Below are 19,167 nucleotides of genomic sequence, written 5' to 3'. Positions count from 1 at the left end.
ATTTTGTGATTTTTACATGCTTAAAAACACTTCAGTTTTATTATAAGTGATAACCCGTAATAAAAAGTTGTTTCAATTTTTTTTATCACAAAGATCACTTATATTTATTTATGTTAGTTTTACTCCTACTTGTTCTTATTATTTGTCACTTCAATCTCTTTTTACCTTTCTTAATAATCATGATTTTTTTTATTTTCTGTCATATATTATTTTTCTACTTGAATTGACACTTTCAAAATAATCTTCATCATATCTAATATGTTTAATATTATCCTTAAATAAAATCCCATAAAATTTATTCCTTTATATCTTTTTTTCAATCATATAAGCTACAACTCTTCTTTTAGATCATGGGGACAGTTTTACCATGCTAATGTATTCTTGAAGTTTCCTACGTGATGTTGCTTTGAATGAAAAATATCACCTCTGGTGGTCTTATCACAAATAATTTAAGTAACTACAGATCTTTTAGATAATTGTATATCCCCTTTCTTGAATTTCTTGATAATTTTTTGAATTGTTTTATACACTTACCATTAATATATTATCTATTGTTAATAGTAGTTAAAGGAGAGAGAAAAGAGTCATCGATACTAAAAAGTGGAGAAGAGGTGGAGAATGATGACGGAGGAACTTTTGGACAATGACAATAACCGCAAAGGAAGCTACGAACAGTAGCAGTAACAATAGAGGAAGCTTCGGATGACAATAACGGTGGCGGAGAAAGCTGTGAACGACAGCAACGACGACGACGAAAGTCATGGATGACGACGTTGTGGGTGAAGGAAGCTTTAGAGGTGTCTGTTGATGGTGGAGGAAGCTACGATCCTCTCCCTTGATGGTGGAAGGAGCTGCACACGGAAGTAGCGATGACGAAAGAAACAATGCATAATAGCTAGGCCTTCAGACCCGTTTGTCGACGACAAAGGAAGCATCGATCCTATATGTCGATGGCGGAGGCAACAACAAAGGAAGCATTGGCGATGGAGGCAACAATTGTGCTAAAGTTTATGACTCTAGGTCGTGCAAGGTTGCAAGGGATGGGTTCTGCGAGTACAGTAAAAGAATGTAGCTTAGTTGGTTCAATCAAACCAACTAGTTACTATTCAACCAAACCAAACTTAAAAGTTTAGTTCGATTGTTTCATTTGAACCAAACACTCGACGCTTGGGTTCAAGCGAGTGCCCATGAGATACTACATTGAAGTGCGTCACCTGGTCGAGACTTGTGGTGCTCGAGCCTCGCCTCGCCTCACCTCATCACCCGAGCACCTAGGCAAGTGCCCGGACGCTTATTTAAATCATTATCCTAAATAACTCATTTTCCACGTTGATAATCACATCACGCTATTTGTTTTCATGATACATAAAAATTTAATCTTAAAACAACACATAAAAAATTAATATGTATCGACTCACATGAAAATCAAAATTATCATTACTGAGTATCTAAATTAGGTCGGGTCATGATTAAGCCTTATTTGATGCCTCTCTTAAGACCAGCCAAGATATAATCAAGCTCCTTAATCATACTTGTAACTTCAATCAAAACCATGCTAAAAATTTGTAATTAATGCATGACAAGAAGGCATCGGATAGTCCAATAGAAACCGAGTTGCATGGCTATGGAAGTTGGCATGGCACTGCAAGCTTGATGCTAAGCAAATGATGGACACAACAGTCAACAGATCATATTTCTAAGCTCAGATCCAAATAGCCAAAGAAACAATCTCACCAACTCTGTAGTAAGAGGGCACAGATATGTCCGAGATTGCATCAAAGCATGTAATGCCCATACTCCATCCAGCCCAAGCCAAAATTGAAGTGAATAGAAAGCAGCACTGTGGAGTTGGCAGCATCTCCTCCATCCTAAGATGATATAAACATGATTTCAGAAGATTAATACATACTATACGAGCATAAGAAGAGATAGAAAGACAAAAAAAAAAGAGAAGATTTTTGTTAGAAATGTAAACAAATATTTAAATATTCTTGAGTTGGTAAAGACACCTATTTGTACAAAATTGGATGATAGAAAACGATTCATGTCGCCAACTTCAAATATTTCGAGCGATTGTTGTTGATCGAACAAGGTTGACACTTTGGTTGGCTGCTCTATCCATCTTTCCATGCTCTAAATTGGCTTCTTCGATCAGCTACCAGTCGATCCCATCACAAAGCAAACACACTCAATTGGCCACCAACCTACATCGGATGAGATCCTCTCACCTGATGCTTCACTTATCACATTACACAAGAATGCATGCAGTCTCTTCTACCTTCTCACCCTTCTCCTCCACTGCAGTCTCCCTCCTTCCCCAGAGCTGCCTCCTCATACCCCCCACCAGTGCTGTAATTGAGCTCTTGATGGTCTCCTCTTCATCTCATGCTTTCAGTAGGTACGGACAGCTTCCATCTCTCACTCTCTTTCTCTCTTCTTGTCTTGATGGCGAGTGAAGATGAATGCTTTCGGTAGTTTGAATTAAGCTGGGCAACCAAATGCATGTTGTATGCAGTTGCTGCTGCTTGTCTAGGAGCATTATCATTTCCTCCATGTGATCCACAGATCCATTATAGAAACCTTTAATTCCATGTAATCTATCATAATTGACATTGTTCATATTTTGTTTCTAGCATTATTGCAACTATGTCGGTAAGCTGAAGAGAATAGTACAGTGTCATCAATTATCTTGCTGATAGACTTGGTCTACTTAAAGACATTTTTCTTAAACTCATTTCTTCAGTATGTAGGTATTAAGAACTGTCTTAGTCCACAAACACATTTTAATGACATGCGAAACTTTAATTAGCAGATGATTCTGCAGCAACTCATTACCTAGGCTTCTTAATTCGCGTCCAAGAAGACAGAACCTAGTTTAGTTTAGTACACCTAAGCCAATCCAGCAAGGCTAAATTGCCCTTCATAATGAATAAGGCTTCATCAAATGCAGAAAGTAATACCTAAAGAACATAAAAAGAAAATATGATGTTGTTCTAATCACTAAAAATGTCTATTTTGATAGTTAATCACTGCAAGTGAATGAGTCACTAGTTTGACCAGCATTTATTTACACACTAAATGGAGGCTTTCATACCCCCACTAAAATGATACAAGTCCTGAATGTGGCCAACTAACATTCCATGTGTTGGATTAGAAATCCTTCTCTTAGAACTTAAATTTGTAGGTGAAAAGTCAACACCATTTTTTTTGCCTCTCTTCCTCTAGTTTTTCCTTCCCTGTGAAGAATTCAGAAATGAATTCATACAATTTTAGCATGATTTTGTGATCAACCCAACTTCCAGTCAGACTTAACTAACAGTCTTCTCAAAGGACAAGACTTGCAACTGAAGCTGGAATTTCCAAGTGGTCCTCCAAAGCAAATGCCAATCTACATGTGACATATTTTAGCTTTAGTCTCATGCAGTCTTTTACATTTTGATTTAGAGTTATTCTTTTACATTACAAACCATTACAGCGCCTGAGCAATGATTCTAATTTGCATTGAGTTCAAGATTTGGTCAATTTGTTTCCTTAATAACTAAGAAGTTGAACAAAGAGATGAATAATGCACAACAAAAACTAGACCAGCTAGCTTAAGATTCATTAGCACAACTATTGCTGCTCATACTATAGTGAGCTTTTCATCATTAATCAGTCAATGCTGCTCTATCGAGATGTAGCTAATGTGCTTAAAAATATCACCAATCTGTGTGTCATTTTGATGAAGATGATTTCTCCAATATTTTCAATGTTATAAAGATTTTTATAACATACTCTTGTTCTTAGAGACCAATTACCTATCTTAGCTTGTCAATATGTGAACTAACTAATGCTAATCATGAATGCCAAATGGACAGACAGAGAGGAAATATATTCTCACTGGTTTTATTCTCCAACAGATGTGGTTGATGCTCTTGGCCAGATTAGCATTTCTAACATGATGCATTCATCTTTAATGACATTTTCAAGGAGTAGGGATCATGCATGATTTAATGATCCATCAGTAGTCTTGATTTATGAGTTTATGCTTCCTATGTCTGAAGATAGTTGAATTCTTTTTATTTGTTTCTTTTTAGATGCTTCACCTTAATAGAGTATTCATGTAGAATTGATTCTGCTAAACCAAATTATTGGTCTTATGTATGAGATCATAATTCATTCTTGTGAACAATAAATACTCTAGTTTTCACTGCAAAAAGCAAGCTTGAAATTGATTTACCATAGTAGTAACAGGTGCAAACTTTTCCATATCTTTACTTTTAATGCAACAGATTCCATTGTGCAAAAGAGGTTCATGATCTTTGGAAGTCTGATCTGCAAAATTGAAGATGGCTTGTTCAGCAAATATCTTCTCTTATTCGTTCATTCTTTAGCAGCCTCGTTAAACATGATTTCCAATATAATTTATACTTTGCTTACAAAGCTAAAAATGCTGCAGGGAAGCCAATGTCTTGATCAAATAAAATGCAGGTACCGAAAAAAAGGATTGCGAAAAAAAACGATGAACATGTTGTAGCTTTAAATCATATGTTTTTAATGCACTTCTCCCAGAGTCAAGTGATAATCCATGTAGGGCAAAACATCATCTGCAATTCGGGTTCGTTTCGCATGGTTAGTCAAAAAGATGAAAGACTATTATGTTACATCTTTGAGCTTAGCATGAGGATGTTATGATCACATCCTAATAAATACGACCGATAACATTCTGCTTAAGATATCTAATTTTGGTCTTGTTAGATCTTATTAAGGTGCTAATTCAAGCACACATAATGGTGAGACCAAACGATAGCTTATCTGAAGATTCCTACAGGAACAAGATGAACAGAAGTAAATTTCTGGCAACCTAGGAAATATGCTTGCTCTATGTACAACTTATTCCAGAAATCAACAATTACGAATCATAAGATCCAAGAGGTAGATGTAATAATGTTTCTGAAACGTTGCGTATATCGTATCCAATTCTTGTAATATAAATTGTTACTATGTTCTTCAAGACTGTTATTTGTCTTTAGAATTGGTGTGTTGTTTCTTTTGATTCCGTGATCTAAAATCAAATGGCTAATCCTATTACCGCAGCGGAGAACCGTGAATTCGTCAAAAAGTTGCCTTCGAGAAGAATTTTCACCCTTCCGAGATGTTTTTGCATTAGATGATCTGAACATGGCACCATCATATACTGTCTAAGTTTTGTCATGCATGAATCATAGTCCTAATAGCCACTAGCTTTATGCTTTTTCCTCATGTGTTGCTTTCGGATCGATGTTGTTCTCCTCATGGATCATCCATCCCAAGGTTTCAAGTGTTTGATCTTTCTCAGTGTTTAGACATGATTTTATGCTATCTAAACCATTACACTTCTGGATTGCTATGATCTTAGATACCTACTGAATGATAATAACATATATTTTGTTCTGATGAAGGGACTTGATCTCCATATAACTGTCTATCAAAGTTCTTCTTTTCGACACAAGAATTCAATGCCTGTAGCACAGAAATGGATGTAAATGAATTGTAATCAACATGACAAATATTCAGACATTCCTCATCAAAGTAATTCCATAAACATAAATAGAGCTAGCAAGGCATGACAATTGGTGAATGATGATGCAGAAATCAATGAAATCTTTGAACGAATAATAGATTTTACAGAGAAAATAGTCATCAAAGGTTTCGAATGACATATATAAGACAATATTTGGAATCGGAACATAATCCATTGGACATAATGAACACCTTTAACTTGCTGAATTGCTATGCAACACAACACATAGTTCTCGAGATTCAGAACAGATAGCTGGATTTACTTGCCTGCGTGACCTTTGATCCAAGCTAACCAAAGTAAGTGAAGGGATCTTCCCACAGACCTTCAAACCCAAAGCTTGGAACCAGTGATGCACCCATAGGATCAAGCATCTCAACGAGCTTGTTGTTGCTGTTGCTGTTGCTGTTATCAGTGTGATTGTTGACAGCATTGTGATGCTGCTGCATCAAGATGTCATCGTGGATGAAGGGATCAAAGATATCAGAGAAGAAATCAACAGTGCAGCCATCGGCTCCCTTCCTCCCTTCCTCGCTGTTCTGGCATCCCACGTTGAAGTAGCCGCCGCCAGTGGTGACCGGTGCTGGAGGAGCAAAAGGTGTGGGATCGGGGTTCGCGGTAGGATGACGTGGTGGTGGCGTTGATGGCAGAGTCGGGTTGGGATTGGTGGAGAAGGTGAAGGGCTTGTGGGTGCGGGGATCTATGCCTTGCTTGATGAGCTTCCTGCTGAGGTGGGTGTTCCAGTAGTTCTTGATCTCGTTGTCCGTGCGCCCCGGTATTCTCCCAGCTATCAGCGACCACCTACTCGTTCCAGATACGGAAAGCTGAAACCCTAAGAGAGAGAGAGAGAGAGAGAGAGAGAAACAGCGAGAGGGAAAGGGAGGATACCGGTTGCCGAGGAGGCGGTGGAGGCGGAGGATCATATCTTCCTCGTCGGGGGTGATGGGGCCGTGCTTGATGGAGGGGCGGAGGTAGTTCATCCAGCGGAGGCGACAGCTCTTGCCGCAGCGGAGCAGCCCGGCGCGCTTGGGCAGCGTCCGCCACCGCCACCGCCCCTCCCCCTCCCTCCTCACGAAGCTAGCCAGCACCTCGTCCTCCTCCGCCGTCCACGGGCCGCGCTTCATTCCCACCTTGCTGCAGCACGGCGTGGGCGTCGACACTCCCCGCCGCTGCTGCTGCCCCTCCTCCGCAGCCAACGACCCCAAGGGATTCCTCATCTCCCTTCTCCTCTTCGCCTCCTCCAGCTGATCTACTCCCGTATATATCTGTCTATAGGTTGCTGTCTTGCTGTTATTTACCTTCCTTTTCTTCTCCCCCGTCCCGCCCTCCCGAGCTTTGCAACGCACGCCGACCGCGGTCGGGACCATCAACTGGATAAACGTAATCTCTTGTGACGCACACAATATCTTATGTGGGGGCCAAACAGACTTGTCATCCATCACCTCCGCCACAGTAAATATGGATCGATAACAAGCAAGCGAACGCGCCGACGGACTATCATCGTTTTGCCCGAATCCTAAACTCGTGATGTAACATCTTATCATCATATAAAGATCAATAATAATAAGGATTCAGAATTCGTTTATCATCAGAAATAATAATATGTTTTCGCTGGAACGAGTGACGAGTAATGAGCAATGCATGCAGGTGACTCTTCGGATCCAGTTAGTTGATCTGCCTCGTCCGTTCTGCTTTGTGATCTGTGCATGCAATGCATGCAGATGTCGCCCTCAAGTTTTGAGTTCATCGAACTAACTCCCTATCATCTCTTATCTGTGCACCCTACAATTTATATGACAATTGAAGGGATTTATTTTGTTTTTCTTGTTGCGTGCTCAACAAAATAAAGGAAGGAATAAAAAACAAAAAAGAATTGCTTTTGAACAAACAGTATTAGTTCTGTAGTAATCAGCTGATTTGTGATGTCAAAGTACTGCATCATGCATGGGAAATTTATCACTTTCATGAAAAAGATTCATGTGACTGAATGATTGATGATTATTTTATTACACCAATAAAAGTGATAATGATTGTGTTGGTACTCATTTTGCATGGTTTGAAAAATAGCCAGAGAAATATTCTTCCAATGAATATTTCATGATTTTTTATTTTTAGTTATAATTATTGGAGAGTTGCAAATGAAAATTACCAACAAAAGCATATTTGAGTTGTAATAAGAGAAGACTGCAAAGTTTTAATGGTTAATCACCAACAGAAGAGAATACATATAACATGTATGGAATCCTTATAGCTTACAACCACCAGTGGGTCAAAACTCTTGGAACTCTGATTATATAGATCAACAGTCCATCTAAAATTGCAATATTGGTTTTCTGTTGAATTAGAAGAAGTTTTTGAATGATCTTTTCCCAGTAATACTGATTGCCTATTGGACTAATCACAGCCTGCATACTTTATCAGATTATGAAAGCTTAACATGGAGTCAGTCTTGGATAAACTTAGTCCAACTTCATTTGTCACAATTATTTTACTGAAATTAATATAAGAGACAACACTAACTAACTTGATGAGAGACCAAACTTTAGTAAAGAAACTAATCCAATAAGTTTAGCACCTATTGGATGTTAATGAATTACTAGAGAACATTTTAAGAGATCTTGAGAATTTAACTATAGGAGATGAACCATTCAATTATCCAAACATACTATCCACCTGAGTGACTGTTTCCAAGCTCATTCTTTGCATGTGAAGCTGCAGGAAACTGAAGTCTAGCTTTTGTACATGACAATGCTTAAACTAACATGTTTATATGATTGAAGATAAAGTTCCATGCATGTCTCCCATTCAAACAGTGCATTCTTTTCCTCAGGAGTTTAATACTTACTACACCTTCAAGTCATTAGACCTTCCAACTACCACTTCTGCATGATAGACCTGTTCTATCCAATCAAGCAAAAAGTGTTAACAAAAAAAGAAAGAGTAGACAAGGAAAAGAGCTAATATGATGGTCCCAGCAGTTGTAGCACATGTAAATAACATCAAGGAAAATATAATACATATATTTTTCTTACTATACCTTTGCCCTTCCGAATGCAAGTTGATGTGAACCGATCAACCAACTCAACACTTGCTTCTGAGAAATCATAATTCATGATACTTACGGGAGAGGAAGATACACATGACAGCAGGAAATTATTTGATGAACCTTTCGGCTTGCAATGGGATCTCTGATGGGAGTGAGGGCAGAGAAGAAGATTATTCCTTGATGATGATACACACACACACACACACACACACACACACACACACACACACACACACACACACATATATATATATATATATATATATGCTAATTGTGCACTATTTTAATTTTCATGGATATTATCTATTGATGATCCCTCTACATTATCTGCAAATGTCTTCATGACCAGAGTTGTTCTCAACTACTTTACAATGAGCTCAGGAGAATATGAAGAGCACACCCATCTCAGTGACATATCCATACATATAAAACTGATATGTTTTACCTTCAGTAACTCTCTACAGGAAATCACTGACTGAACATTATTGGAAGCTCATAGCTGTGATGTTCTACAGTCCACTGTTAAATATGATAATTATTTGATTTTGTTGCTACTGTTTGTCTACAACATTACTTTCTGCTGCTAGAGATATTTATTTATGCTTCAATGATATGGAAATGACTGAAACCTACATAGAATGGACCAGATGACTATCTCTTTGTAGGATTAATCTTTAGAGCTTGTGTTTGCAGGAGATAAAATGTGATTTTTTTTTGCATTCACTCAATACTGTAATCTGTTTTATTCTTCTGGCACAAGAAATTTACTGCCTACTGATCCAAACACTTGCTGATATCAAGCTCCAATCATACCACAGAAGAGTGAGGTATGATCTTCCTTCATTTGCCACTTTTTTTTTTTTTAATCCTCTGTAAATCTGCATTCTTTTCTTCAAGGACAGCAGCTTGGATCCACCTTGTCCATCAAGCTCATCAGCCATATTAAAAATATTAAGAATGCTTACCATTCATTCCTCCATTTTCTTCTATCAGGATGAAGAAATGTCAAAAAATCAGATTATTTGCCTATACTTTTTATTACATAATAATTCTCAATCATATCAGCAAAAGAGGATAATCATATCACTGGTTAATTTGCATTAAAGTAGTACTGCAGTTTCTGCTGGTGTTGCTCCATTGGTGCAGCTGTGACTGCTGCTACAGCTGCTGATGTTTCCTGATGTCTTGGCTGGTTCTCCATTGCTCCAGTGAATGTAAAGGAGTAGTTTTGAGGAATGGAATGGGAAGGGGAGAAAGTAAAAGAACAGAATAGCTTCTCTTTTTTGAACTGTAGCTATTACTCCTGTGAATCCTCTCTACCATAATATATTCAAGTTTAAGTTGAGCAGATGGTACACTGTCATCGGAGTGTCTCTCAGTCACCTTCCCTTGGAAATCAACAATCTTATGAACTTCTCTACAGCACATCATGAAGTTCCAAGGTTACTATATACTGCAGTGGGGTTGCAGATCATTGGATTGGAGTTACTCAGACTCATATTTCAGCTTTGTCAGGATAATGTGTTGTGACAAGTCTATAACTGTTCTGTGTATAAGAGAAATGGAAGCAATGAGGGGAATCATTCTTGGGACTAACCATCCAAATTCCAATACCCTCATCAATTACCTGCACCAAGGTTATGAGTGATAGGAACTGTGCATTTATTCACCACCATCATTCATACCAAAATGTTTAGGAGTCAATGGACCATTGTCTTGTGTTTCTAATATCTCAATCTTGTGTCATCTGATTAAAGATAAGAGATGGATCACCAGTATTGCTTATGATAATAATAAATGCTCTATTAATTCTGTGTAGGAATTGCACCAATACCTAAGTCATGGCACCTTTTGGGAAATCAAAGGACCAATTTTACTTACATAATTATTTTAAAAATATATATATTTTTTTATTATGTTAAATGATGTACATGACCCTCACATGCATATTTGAATATGAGATCTATCGCTTTGTGCAACAATATATCAACATGCATCAACAGCTACTACTTACATGATTATTAATGTCTGGTGTTGATTGTCTGGTTGTGATATGCAACAAAGAGTCTTCAATATCTACTGATCAGTTTATACATACAGAAGGAGTACTCTGAACCTTTATTGTAGCTATCTTTGCTTTCCATTTCAAACCTTCACAATTTGTCATGAAGTCATATAAGTTAAGGATTTCCATTAGTTTATACATACAGAGGAAGTACTTTGCACCTTAGATCTTTACATTTTGTTTCAAACCTTCACAAATCCAATTTGTCATGAATTCATATAGGTTGAGGAGTACTTTGCACCCTCATTTATAGATTACTTTGCATTTGATTTCAAACCTTGCAAATCCAATTTGTGATGAATTCATATAGGTTAAGGATATCTAACTATATACATTTGAAGAATTATGATATTTTCTGATCAATTAAAACATGATAAATTTTCTCTTGCGTTTATCTATTGGTTTTCAATAGCTCAAACATATATATAAATAAATAGCTAAAAAGAATGTAAATATTGACCAATATCTGATGTTGTAGTATGCTTATAAAAAACAAGTAATCTTTGCAGCCTAGAACATAACCTTTGTGTCCAAGGCCCACCCAACCATCCATCAAGTCTCATTCTTCCATTTCAACCATCCAAATCTTTTTACAAAATAATAAAAAGTCAGGACTGCATACAAATTTTATATCAGTTGTCCAAAATGGGTGGTCTAAACTAAGAATAAAAATAGTAATTTTTTGGTCCATGGTGTCTTGTGTCTACTACTCGATGCACATAAAGTATGTCCTTTACACTGTTGTTAAGAATTACATGGAAAATAACCTAATCAAAGCATTCACTAAACCGAATCATTGCTCAAGAAGAAGAGAAATTATTATGCTTGTTTACAAAGGATTGGTATACATCCTGTGCTAAACCCTTCACAGAAGCAAGAAAAAGTAGAGAGCAAGTTGTTTTAGTGGACAGTAAGCTTCTATCCATCGTCCTCTCACTCCCCACTCCAAACCACCTTAATCCATATATATATATATATATATATATATATATATATATAGAGAGAGAGAGAGAGAGAGAGAGAGAGAGAGAGAGAGAGAGAGAGAGAGACAGACTATAATCTGCATCTCGCAGAGAAGAAGAATGCAGTTCCTAGCTCAAGATCAGGCATAGCCACAACTACCATACTCGCATCGCAACCCCGGCTGGCACACGGTGCCGCACTTGCCGCAGTTGTTGACGTCGTAGGCCACGGCGGTGCACTTCCCCTTGCAGCACAACTGCCCGAAGCCGCACCGGACGCCGCAGGCGCCGCAGTTGTTGCGGTCGCTGAGCACGTTGCGGCAGTGCTTCTTGCAGCAGTAGAGGAGCTGCGTGCCGTCCTTGGGCTGCAGCACTGAGCATCTGTTGTTGGTGACCGGGTCGCACCGGTCGCCCTTCTTCACGGCCTCCTGCGCCAGGAATCGACTCCGTGCACGCGGAACCCTGAGCTCAGCCGCGTCGCTACGTTGTGGTGTGACCGACGCGAGAGCGAGCAGGAGAAGGGTGACGAGCAGACGCCGGGGAGAGAGGCAGGTGGTGGCCATTCTCTCCTCCTCTCTCTCTCCCTCTTGCTCGAGTGAGGTAAGGGTTACAGATCTCGGTATATGAACGAGAGGAACGGCATAAAGAAACCATGCATTCACGTCCACAACCCACGACCTCACATCCCATGGTCTCGCCGCCGTTGGTCTACACTGCCAGCTTTGGCTCCTAGAAATGTGAGCTCATTAAGAGGAAGCACATGAGGCTGTTTGCGCTGGTCGCACTTGCACAACCTCGCTTCAAGTCAAAAGAGTATTCACAAAGTGCAAGCATCGAGATCAGAAACATTAATTGATAGATCTGATGGGATGGTGAATTAGTATCATTATGGAAAATGAGGTTTGCTTGACGATGACTCTGATGCTGTTCTTGGTACTACAAATGTGATCCACTTTTCCGGCGGGAATAGCGTAGTCTTGGATCGGGGAAGGGGATATGTTGACTTTTTCTTCTTCGGATCATGAAATTTGGGGATTGGGATTGGTGGTTTTGCAATGAGGACGCGGTTAACGAAAGATATAGTGGATTCTACGACGTGTTGTGACAGTGTTAGGGCCACAGCACAAGTTGCAAGGTCATTTGAGTTCTCGAAATAGATGAAAGTGTTGATAGAAAGATATGTAGGGTTCTGAAAACCTGGGCATTAGAGAGTAAAGGAGTAGGTCTTGCTCAAGCTTGATGATGATGATGATGATGATGATTACAGACATTTAAGTTCAAGGAGAATAGGCTGGTCATTCAAGATCATGAACTGCTGGTTAGTCTCAGAAAGCTTAGCTTGAAGAGTAAAGAAGCTGACTAAAAAAGCAAATTAAGGCTCAAGATTTGTATGATTTGACATGTAATTGCAAGTAGTAGCGTATAGAATATTACCAACCCAAGATCTATAATCACGCGAGAAGAAGCAACCAAGTCAGAAAATATACAACCCTAAAAGAATAAGCAACAAAGTTGGAATGAAAAAGGAAAAAACCTATTGCTGAAGTTTCCAAGAAAACTTATAAGAACTTAATGTCACCAAACTTCGGTACTATAGATTTGATTATTCTGAACTTAGTTGATCACACAACTACATATCATTTTTTCTATATGAACTTGGCTAAGTTCAAAGCTCAAGTTATCTATCAGCTTAATTACATTAGATGGCCAATTGCTTATATGAGATGTAGCTTGACTAGATTTATATTTCTTTTGAGTGACTTTACGTAGAACTATCTATGTCACAAAGTCTAACTAACATTCAAAATCCTAAAAACCATGAAAGGACATTAACCATCTAATTTGTGAAACATTTTGGCTAGTGAAGTTTCTTTTGGGGATAAATAGAAAATTATAGGACAATGGAGGTTTATTTGTAAGCTTCATTGTTATCACAATATAAAAGGATCTGAAAATGTTGATTGTCTCCCTATCACATGACTTATTCGCCTACAGCCAACTTGAGTAATCGTTCCTCTCTCTCTCTCTCTCTCTCTCTCTCTCTTTCGACAATCAACCTCTTGATACTACGTTCAAGGTCCTAAATAAATAGGCCTGAGACAACTGGTAAAGACCAATATATATGATTGAACACTAATATAATCCAAAAGTTTAAATGCTAAGTTGTCATGGGACTCTTGCAATTTATAGTAATGTGTGCCTATTTTAAACTCTCTTGTGATCTTCATTTCACATATTAATATTTTTCTAAAAAATAAAATACCCATCCAAATTAAGCCAATTATTAAAAATCCATATGATACGAGAACTAAAGCATGCAATAAAAAAATGGTGTAGAGAAAGCATTTTTAAGACGCTGAGAAACAACATGAAGGGTGGTAGCAAGCAAGTCTATTAGATGTTGCTGTCTGACACCTATATGACCTTTTCTCTTGTTCTTGTACTGGTGAACTCAGTCATCATTCTAAAACTCCTCTCAGATCTTAAACAATGAATATTTTATTTACCTAGTGCAAGGATCAAGCATGCCAATTCAAAAATCTCCCCCGGTTGACCTTTGAGCTTCTAAGATACAGCTTGAGGAATTTTTATAGGAAACCTTGAAGTTTTAGTCTCTCTCAGCTTGACGAAACTGCTAATATGACTTCAGCATTAGAAAGTTAATAACTCAGAACCAGACTCTTTGTCTCCCAAATCTCTAATCTTTTGATATTATTTTAGAGTTTACTTTGAAGGAGATTCTGAGCAAATCCCTTCAGCCATGCATCACTTATTGTTCAAATGAGAAACATTGGCATATAGCCCCACAAACTCCAAACGCATAGATAGATAGATAGAGAGAGAGAGAGAGAGAGAGAGAGAGAGAGCTAAACTGAGGTTTCAACACACTTGAAAGACCTGGGTCAAACCACATAGATAACCAACTTCGTTCTATTAATTATTAGGCTTTCACTGGGTTAAGTCTTTTTAATGCAGTAACTAAGAACGATATGATCTAAAGGCTCTGATATTATATGTTTGCCATACTCTGTCTTCCAAAAGTTTGAGTTTGTAATAGATGCCAATGATTTATGATAGCAAGCAATGTATTCAATTGAGATGTATTAAACTTGAGGAGATTTCCATTCTGCATCTTTCTCTGTTGATGTTCAACCTGGATTTTGATGAAGTTAAAAGCATTCTTGTGAACATCAACAAAGTGTTATATATAGATTGAACAGCAAAGTGGAAATGCATGTGTTCAGAAGTCTGCCGATATTTTGGAGAGAACACTCAGATCAGGCAATCCTTGCCATGTTTTCTATTAGATTTCTCAACTTAGCTATCATCCAACACCCAAACACCAGAAAATATGCAAAAGCATCTTCTTGGATTCCTCTCATCATGTCATCCACAAGAATGTCAAACGAAAGAACTGAACAGAGTGCAGTCTGGTTTCAGTGTTCCAAAAGTATTAAGGAGTGTGGATGTATCAAAGGAAAAGTAGATCTCCAGCTTGGTCAACACCCCAGCTCAAATTCTACAGGGATGGCAAGATCTGCCATCAGCACAGTCAAGACTCAGGAGTGTGGAAGATGAAATCTCCAAACGTGACTACAAGTTAAATAATAAAAAGCTCCTTTTTTTCTCATAAATTGTGAAGAATATAAATCAGATTATGTTTCATCTGTTGACTTTAGTTTACAGATGCAGTAATATTGATAAAAAATTTAAGAAGATATCAGAATGGAGGGTCATGTGTTCAATGATGAATTCAAAATCGCAAGTGTTGGGTTTAAGCAATATGTCAAGAATAGAAATCATATTATGGCCTAAGCTTTGAGATTAATTGTCTCAGTCTAACTAGAGAAACAGCATATCAAAAATAGATGATGGATCTTACAGTATAACAGGATTTCTTCAAGAAATACTTGAGTATTGATTTGAAGCCCAAAGATTTTTATGTTGATTCATCTAAAGGAACTAATTCACTTCTGATAAGGGAACATTTGGTCGATCCACCAATGGTGCGGCCCGTAGGTTTTCGAGGTATTGTCTACTTTGGGCGATGGACGTACCCACACGGTTTTACTCTTTCAGAGCTCGTGAGCTTCAAAAGGTATCTCAAGGATAAGAAAGATACGACGGATCTATGATATCCTTGGTTCCCCTACTCCTCACCGTACACCTTATCAACTTAAAAAGGGATTTGTCAAAATGACCGTCTTAAACACTTGTCCAAACCCTTCAATCGCAAGAACAAGTATTCCAATTGACTTCCCAAAACAATCACAATATATCTAGGGCTATCTTACATAAATTGCAGTTAATTATGGACACTCTAAACCTAAATACACAAAAGGGACAAGGATTTCCACCCAAAGAAAGGCATCTTCTTTCCGCAGATTAGGGAAAACCCATTTCCTCTGGACTCTAAAAATGTGCTAGTTTCATCTAATTTTGAATAAACAAGGGGAAAAATCAAGTAATGCTGGAGTTAGGGCCGCACCTCTCCGTATTCAAAGATTGGAGCAACTGGACCCCAAGATCGATCGATCGATCCATCCATCCATCCATCGAAACGGGAGGGGAAGGAGCAGAATCGCGTCGGGAGGCACGGCGTCGCTCTCTCGACATGAGCTGCGGAGGGGTGGAAGCGAGGAACAAGCGGTCGAGGTTCAAACGCGCTCCTCTTTTATCGACACAACGGACGGTCGCGATGCTCTGTTGCGATCGGGTAGTGGTTGATAAGAACACGGCGTCATCGAGTCGGATCCAAAAACGGGTCCCGTAATCGAAAATGTTGGGTCCTATCAACGCACGCCAATATTCGAATCCGATAAGCTTATCGGATCCAAAGAAAAATATTCCTAGTTTATCATGAGTGACGAACATAACGTAATATATCGATTTATGACTTTTGTGAAGCTCGAACAATTATAACGAGGATTTAATTCTCAATGAGTAGTACTATAATCGACACCTTTCAATCACAAGTCAATCAATTTTCTTAAGACAAAAAGTAAAGTAGTGGTATAACGATCGAATAAGCAACAGAGACGAGAAGACGTTCTATGGACAAAAAGGAGAGCCTTTCAACGTTTCTACAGACATGTAAGAACAAAATGATCTCTCTCTCTCTCTCTCTCTCTCTCTGTTGTCTTCCTTTGAGCTTACGGAGCTGATGATGTCATTATAACATGATGTTTGAGTTCGTCGTGTATGATTCGAAGGAAATTGAGAGCTTCCAGGCAGCTCAGGTAGATAATGATGTGGAACATCCCATATGCTTCCTTGGCGAACAAAGACGACATCCGAATAAGAATGGAACCTTGGAATCTGCATTTGTCTTGAAGGACGCTGGCTTTCTATCCCTTCCGTAGATGCAAATTCTTCATCATCCTCTCAGAGCCATCCCCTCCTTTTCTTGAGACACCTCTGAAGGGACGACTCGCGTTTCTTTCTCTTGTTATCTGCCACCTGCCATCAAGATCGAGACCGAATATTTGCTACAACTCGAACCAAATGAGACCTGCAACTATTCCATGTGTTCTCCCTCCGAATGTCGGGTGATATAGGTCGATTAGCGGGCTTGTTAGTTTCGTCAAGATCGCGAGTATGCTCATCATCTGGCTTTACAAGGGATGGGGTAAAGGTGTGCGGAAAGGGCAGCTTGAATCTTTGTGCCCTTTTCGCCCTTGCTGCGTGAATGCATCATGGAGTCTGCGATGCATCTGGTGCGGTGCTGCTTCTTGCATGCACGATCGATGCTGTTGTTCTGTCTTCGTGAATGATCAGATGACAACAAAAGGTGGAGGTGCATGCAGAAAGATAACATTCTTAGCCCACCCACCCACCCACCCCCTCCGCTTAAGGCCCACTCTCCTTTCGTACACCCGATAATTGCATGAGAGTCTCCGGTCACAAAAGCAGATTCCTCAACGATTATCGCGGCGGTGAAATGTGTCTCCTGCTTTCTGTGCGCTCTTATCGTCCTGCTCGATACTCCGCGTTGGCCTGACATGGAGCGGAGCTCCTATAAAAGACCGCCTGAACACTGTGTTCTCATCGACCTTCGTCTGGAAAGAAGCTTCGGTCACAGAATGTCGAGGGATCCGCTAATCCTGGGCCATGTCGTGGGCGATGTGTTGGACCCGTTCGCTCGATCGGTGTCGCTCGGTGTCATGTACAAGAACAGGCTGGTCATCAATGGCAGCGAGTTCAAGCCGTCTGCTGTGGTCGACAAGCCTCTTGTTCAGGTTGGAGGAGACGACCTGCGCATCTTCTACACGCTCGTGAGTTCTTCTTCTTCTCACAGATTGCACCCCTGTTCCGCATCGAGCACGTTGGGTGAGTCCATTACCGCTCGTGGTTTTGGCAGGTGATGGTGGATCCCGACGCCCCCAACCCGAGCAACCCGACGCTCCGGGAGTACCTCCACTGGTCAACTCTCTCTCTCTCTCTCTCTCTCTCTCTCTCTCTCTCTCTGGGAGGTCGGAGAAAGAAAGGCATGTGGCTGGTACGGAGCTGACGGATCTTTAACTGATGGCTTTTGTAGGTTGGTGACGGACATCCCAGCGACCACAAACGCAAGCTTCGGTGAGTGACGAACGATGGTGAACAGTTCCCAAAAGGCTCGAGTCGCTTCTTTCTGCTACGATCGCACATGGAAGGGTTTCAACCTCGAGTAGGGGAAGGATTTGAGATTCCATTGCCACACCACACGACCATCCCATGGATCGTGCGGTGCATGTGCACGCCAACATGACATCGTTCCTCAGATTCCTCTATACGTACCCTTGTGCTTAATCTCCCTCAATTAACCGTGATGTTGGTGACACAGGAAGGGAGATCGTGTGCTACGAGTGCCCCCAGCCGGCAGCAGGGATCCACCGGGTGGTGTTCGTGCTGCTCCGCCAGATGGGAAGGGAGACGGTGTTCACGCCGGAGTTGCGCCACCACTTTAGCACAAAAAGGTTCGCCATGGAGCATTACTTGGTGCCTGTGGCCGCCACCTACTACAACTGCCAACGGGAGGCCGGCACCGGCGGAAGAAGGTTCATAAGAGATGACAGATGCTGAGAGCAATATATATATACACTAGAAAAGCTGTATTAGCGTTTCAAGGCATACATCCAAGCAATCGCAGTATTATCTCTCATAACCACATATAGATTCTGACAGAAGCAAAAGAGTCTTTGGCACAAGCAGCACTTCCATGTTTCCAATATGTACACTTGTGGAATACCAGAACTGATAATTAAAGTAATCCACTTATAAAGTGAAGTTTAATCTGTTCAAACATTTAATTGCCACTCTCTGTACATAAAAATCAAAGATTAGGGATCAATATGCAATGCAGAACAACAAGGATCACTTTAAGAGACTAAATTTGCAGCTAAGGAATGTTTCTTGGTTCAAATCTGTATCATGTTGACTTTCTATCTTTAGGACTAGATCAGCAAGAGCAATATAGAGAACGGCTGCTCTATCACGAACCTCCCGCTTCCACAGTAAATTTCATAACATTCTTGGTCTTATATCAATTATCTGGAGCTTTCCCTCTCTTGTATGG

The 19,167-nt window shown here is 39.7% G+C and overlaps 3 protein-coding genes across 3 annotated transcripts; 1 reads left to right on the top strand and 2 right to left on the bottom strand.

Moving 5' to 3' along the window:
- Positions 1–5,599: 5,599 nt before the first annotated feature.
- On the bottom strand, positions 5,600–6,978 carry LOC135631630 (transcription repressor MYB5-like). The gene is made up of 2 exons (XM_065139368.1): positions 6,428–6,978; positions 5,600–6,340 (listed from the first exon to the last, which is right to left on the bottom strand). The coding sequence occupies exons 1-2, from the start codon at positions 6,976–6,978 to the stop codon at positions 5,830–5,832; spliced, it is 1,062 nt and encodes a 353-aa protein (XP_064995440.1). The 3' UTR covers positions 5,600–5,829.
- A 4,253-nt stretch (positions 6,979–11,231) lies between these two features.
- On the bottom strand, positions 11,232–16,232 carry LOC103976431 (uncharacterized). The gene is made up of 2 exons (XM_009391623.3): positions 16,102–16,232; positions 11,232–12,341 (listed from the first exon to the last, which is right to left on the bottom strand). Exons 1-2 carry the CDS (start codon positions 16,227–16,229, stop codon positions 11,753–11,755), a joined length of 717 nt encoding a protein of 238 aa, XP_009389898.3. The 5' UTR covers positions 16,230–16,232; the 3' UTR covers positions 11,232–11,752.
- A 1,230-nt stretch (positions 16,233–17,462) lies between these two features.
- Positions 17,463–18,799, top strand: FT4 (protein FLOWERING LOCUS T). Its single transcript, XM_065139041.1, has 4 exons — positions 17,463–17,887; positions 17,974–18,035; positions 18,151–18,191; positions 18,436–18,799. The coding sequence occupies exons 1-4, from the start codon at positions 17,615–17,617 to the stop codon at positions 18,672–18,674; spliced, it is 615 nt and encodes a 204-aa protein (XP_064995113.1). The 5' UTR covers positions 17,463–17,614; the 3' UTR covers positions 18,675–18,799.
- Positions 18,800–19,167: the final 368 nt, after the last annotated feature.

The sequence above is a fragment of the Musa acuminata genome, chromosome BXJ3-2 (assembly GCF_036884655.1).
Source record: "Musa acuminata AAA Group cultivar baxijiao chromosome BXJ3-2, Cavendish_Baxijiao_AAA, whole genome shotgun sequence".
In the NCBI taxonomy this organism is placed as follows: Eukaryota; Viridiplantae; Streptophyta; class Magnoliopsida; order Zingiberales; family Musaceae; genus Musa; species Musa acuminata.
The sequence above is the reverse complement of the archived record's forward strand: the minus strand, read 5'-3'. Positions and strand labels throughout refer to the sequence as shown.

Excerpts from the sequence above, each read along its gene's own strand:
- LOC135631630 (XM_065139368.1), bottom strand. The coding sequence starts at position 6,978 with ATGGATGACAAGTCTGTTTGGCCCCCACATAAGATATTGTGTGCGTCA. Across the intron at positions 6,341-6,427 it reads CACCGCCTCCTCGGCAACCG|GTGGTCGCTGATAGCTGGGA; the intron begins GTATCCTCCCTT and ends TGGAACGAGTAG.
- LOC103976431 (XM_009391623.3), bottom strand. The coding sequence starts at position 16,229 with ATGTCGAGAGAGCGACGCCGTGCCTCCCGACGCGATTCTGCTCCTTCC. Across the intron at positions 12,342-16,101 it reads CAATCTTTGAATACGGAGAG|GAGCCAAAGCTGGCAGTGTA; the intron begins GTGCGGCCCTAA and ends TCACATTTCTAG.
- FT4 (XM_065139041.1), top strand. The coding sequence starts at position 17,615 with ATGGAGCGGAGCTCCTATAAAAGACCGCCTGAACACTGTGTTCTCATC. Across the intron at positions 17,888-17,973 it reads TGCGCATCTTCTACACGCTC|GTGATGGTGGATCCCGACGC; the intron begins GTGAGTTCTTCT and ends TGGTTTTGGCAG. Across the intron at positions 18,192-18,435 it reads GACCACAAACGCAAGCTTCG|GAAGGGAGATCGTGTGCTAC; the intron begins GTGAGTGACGAA and ends TTGGTGACACAG.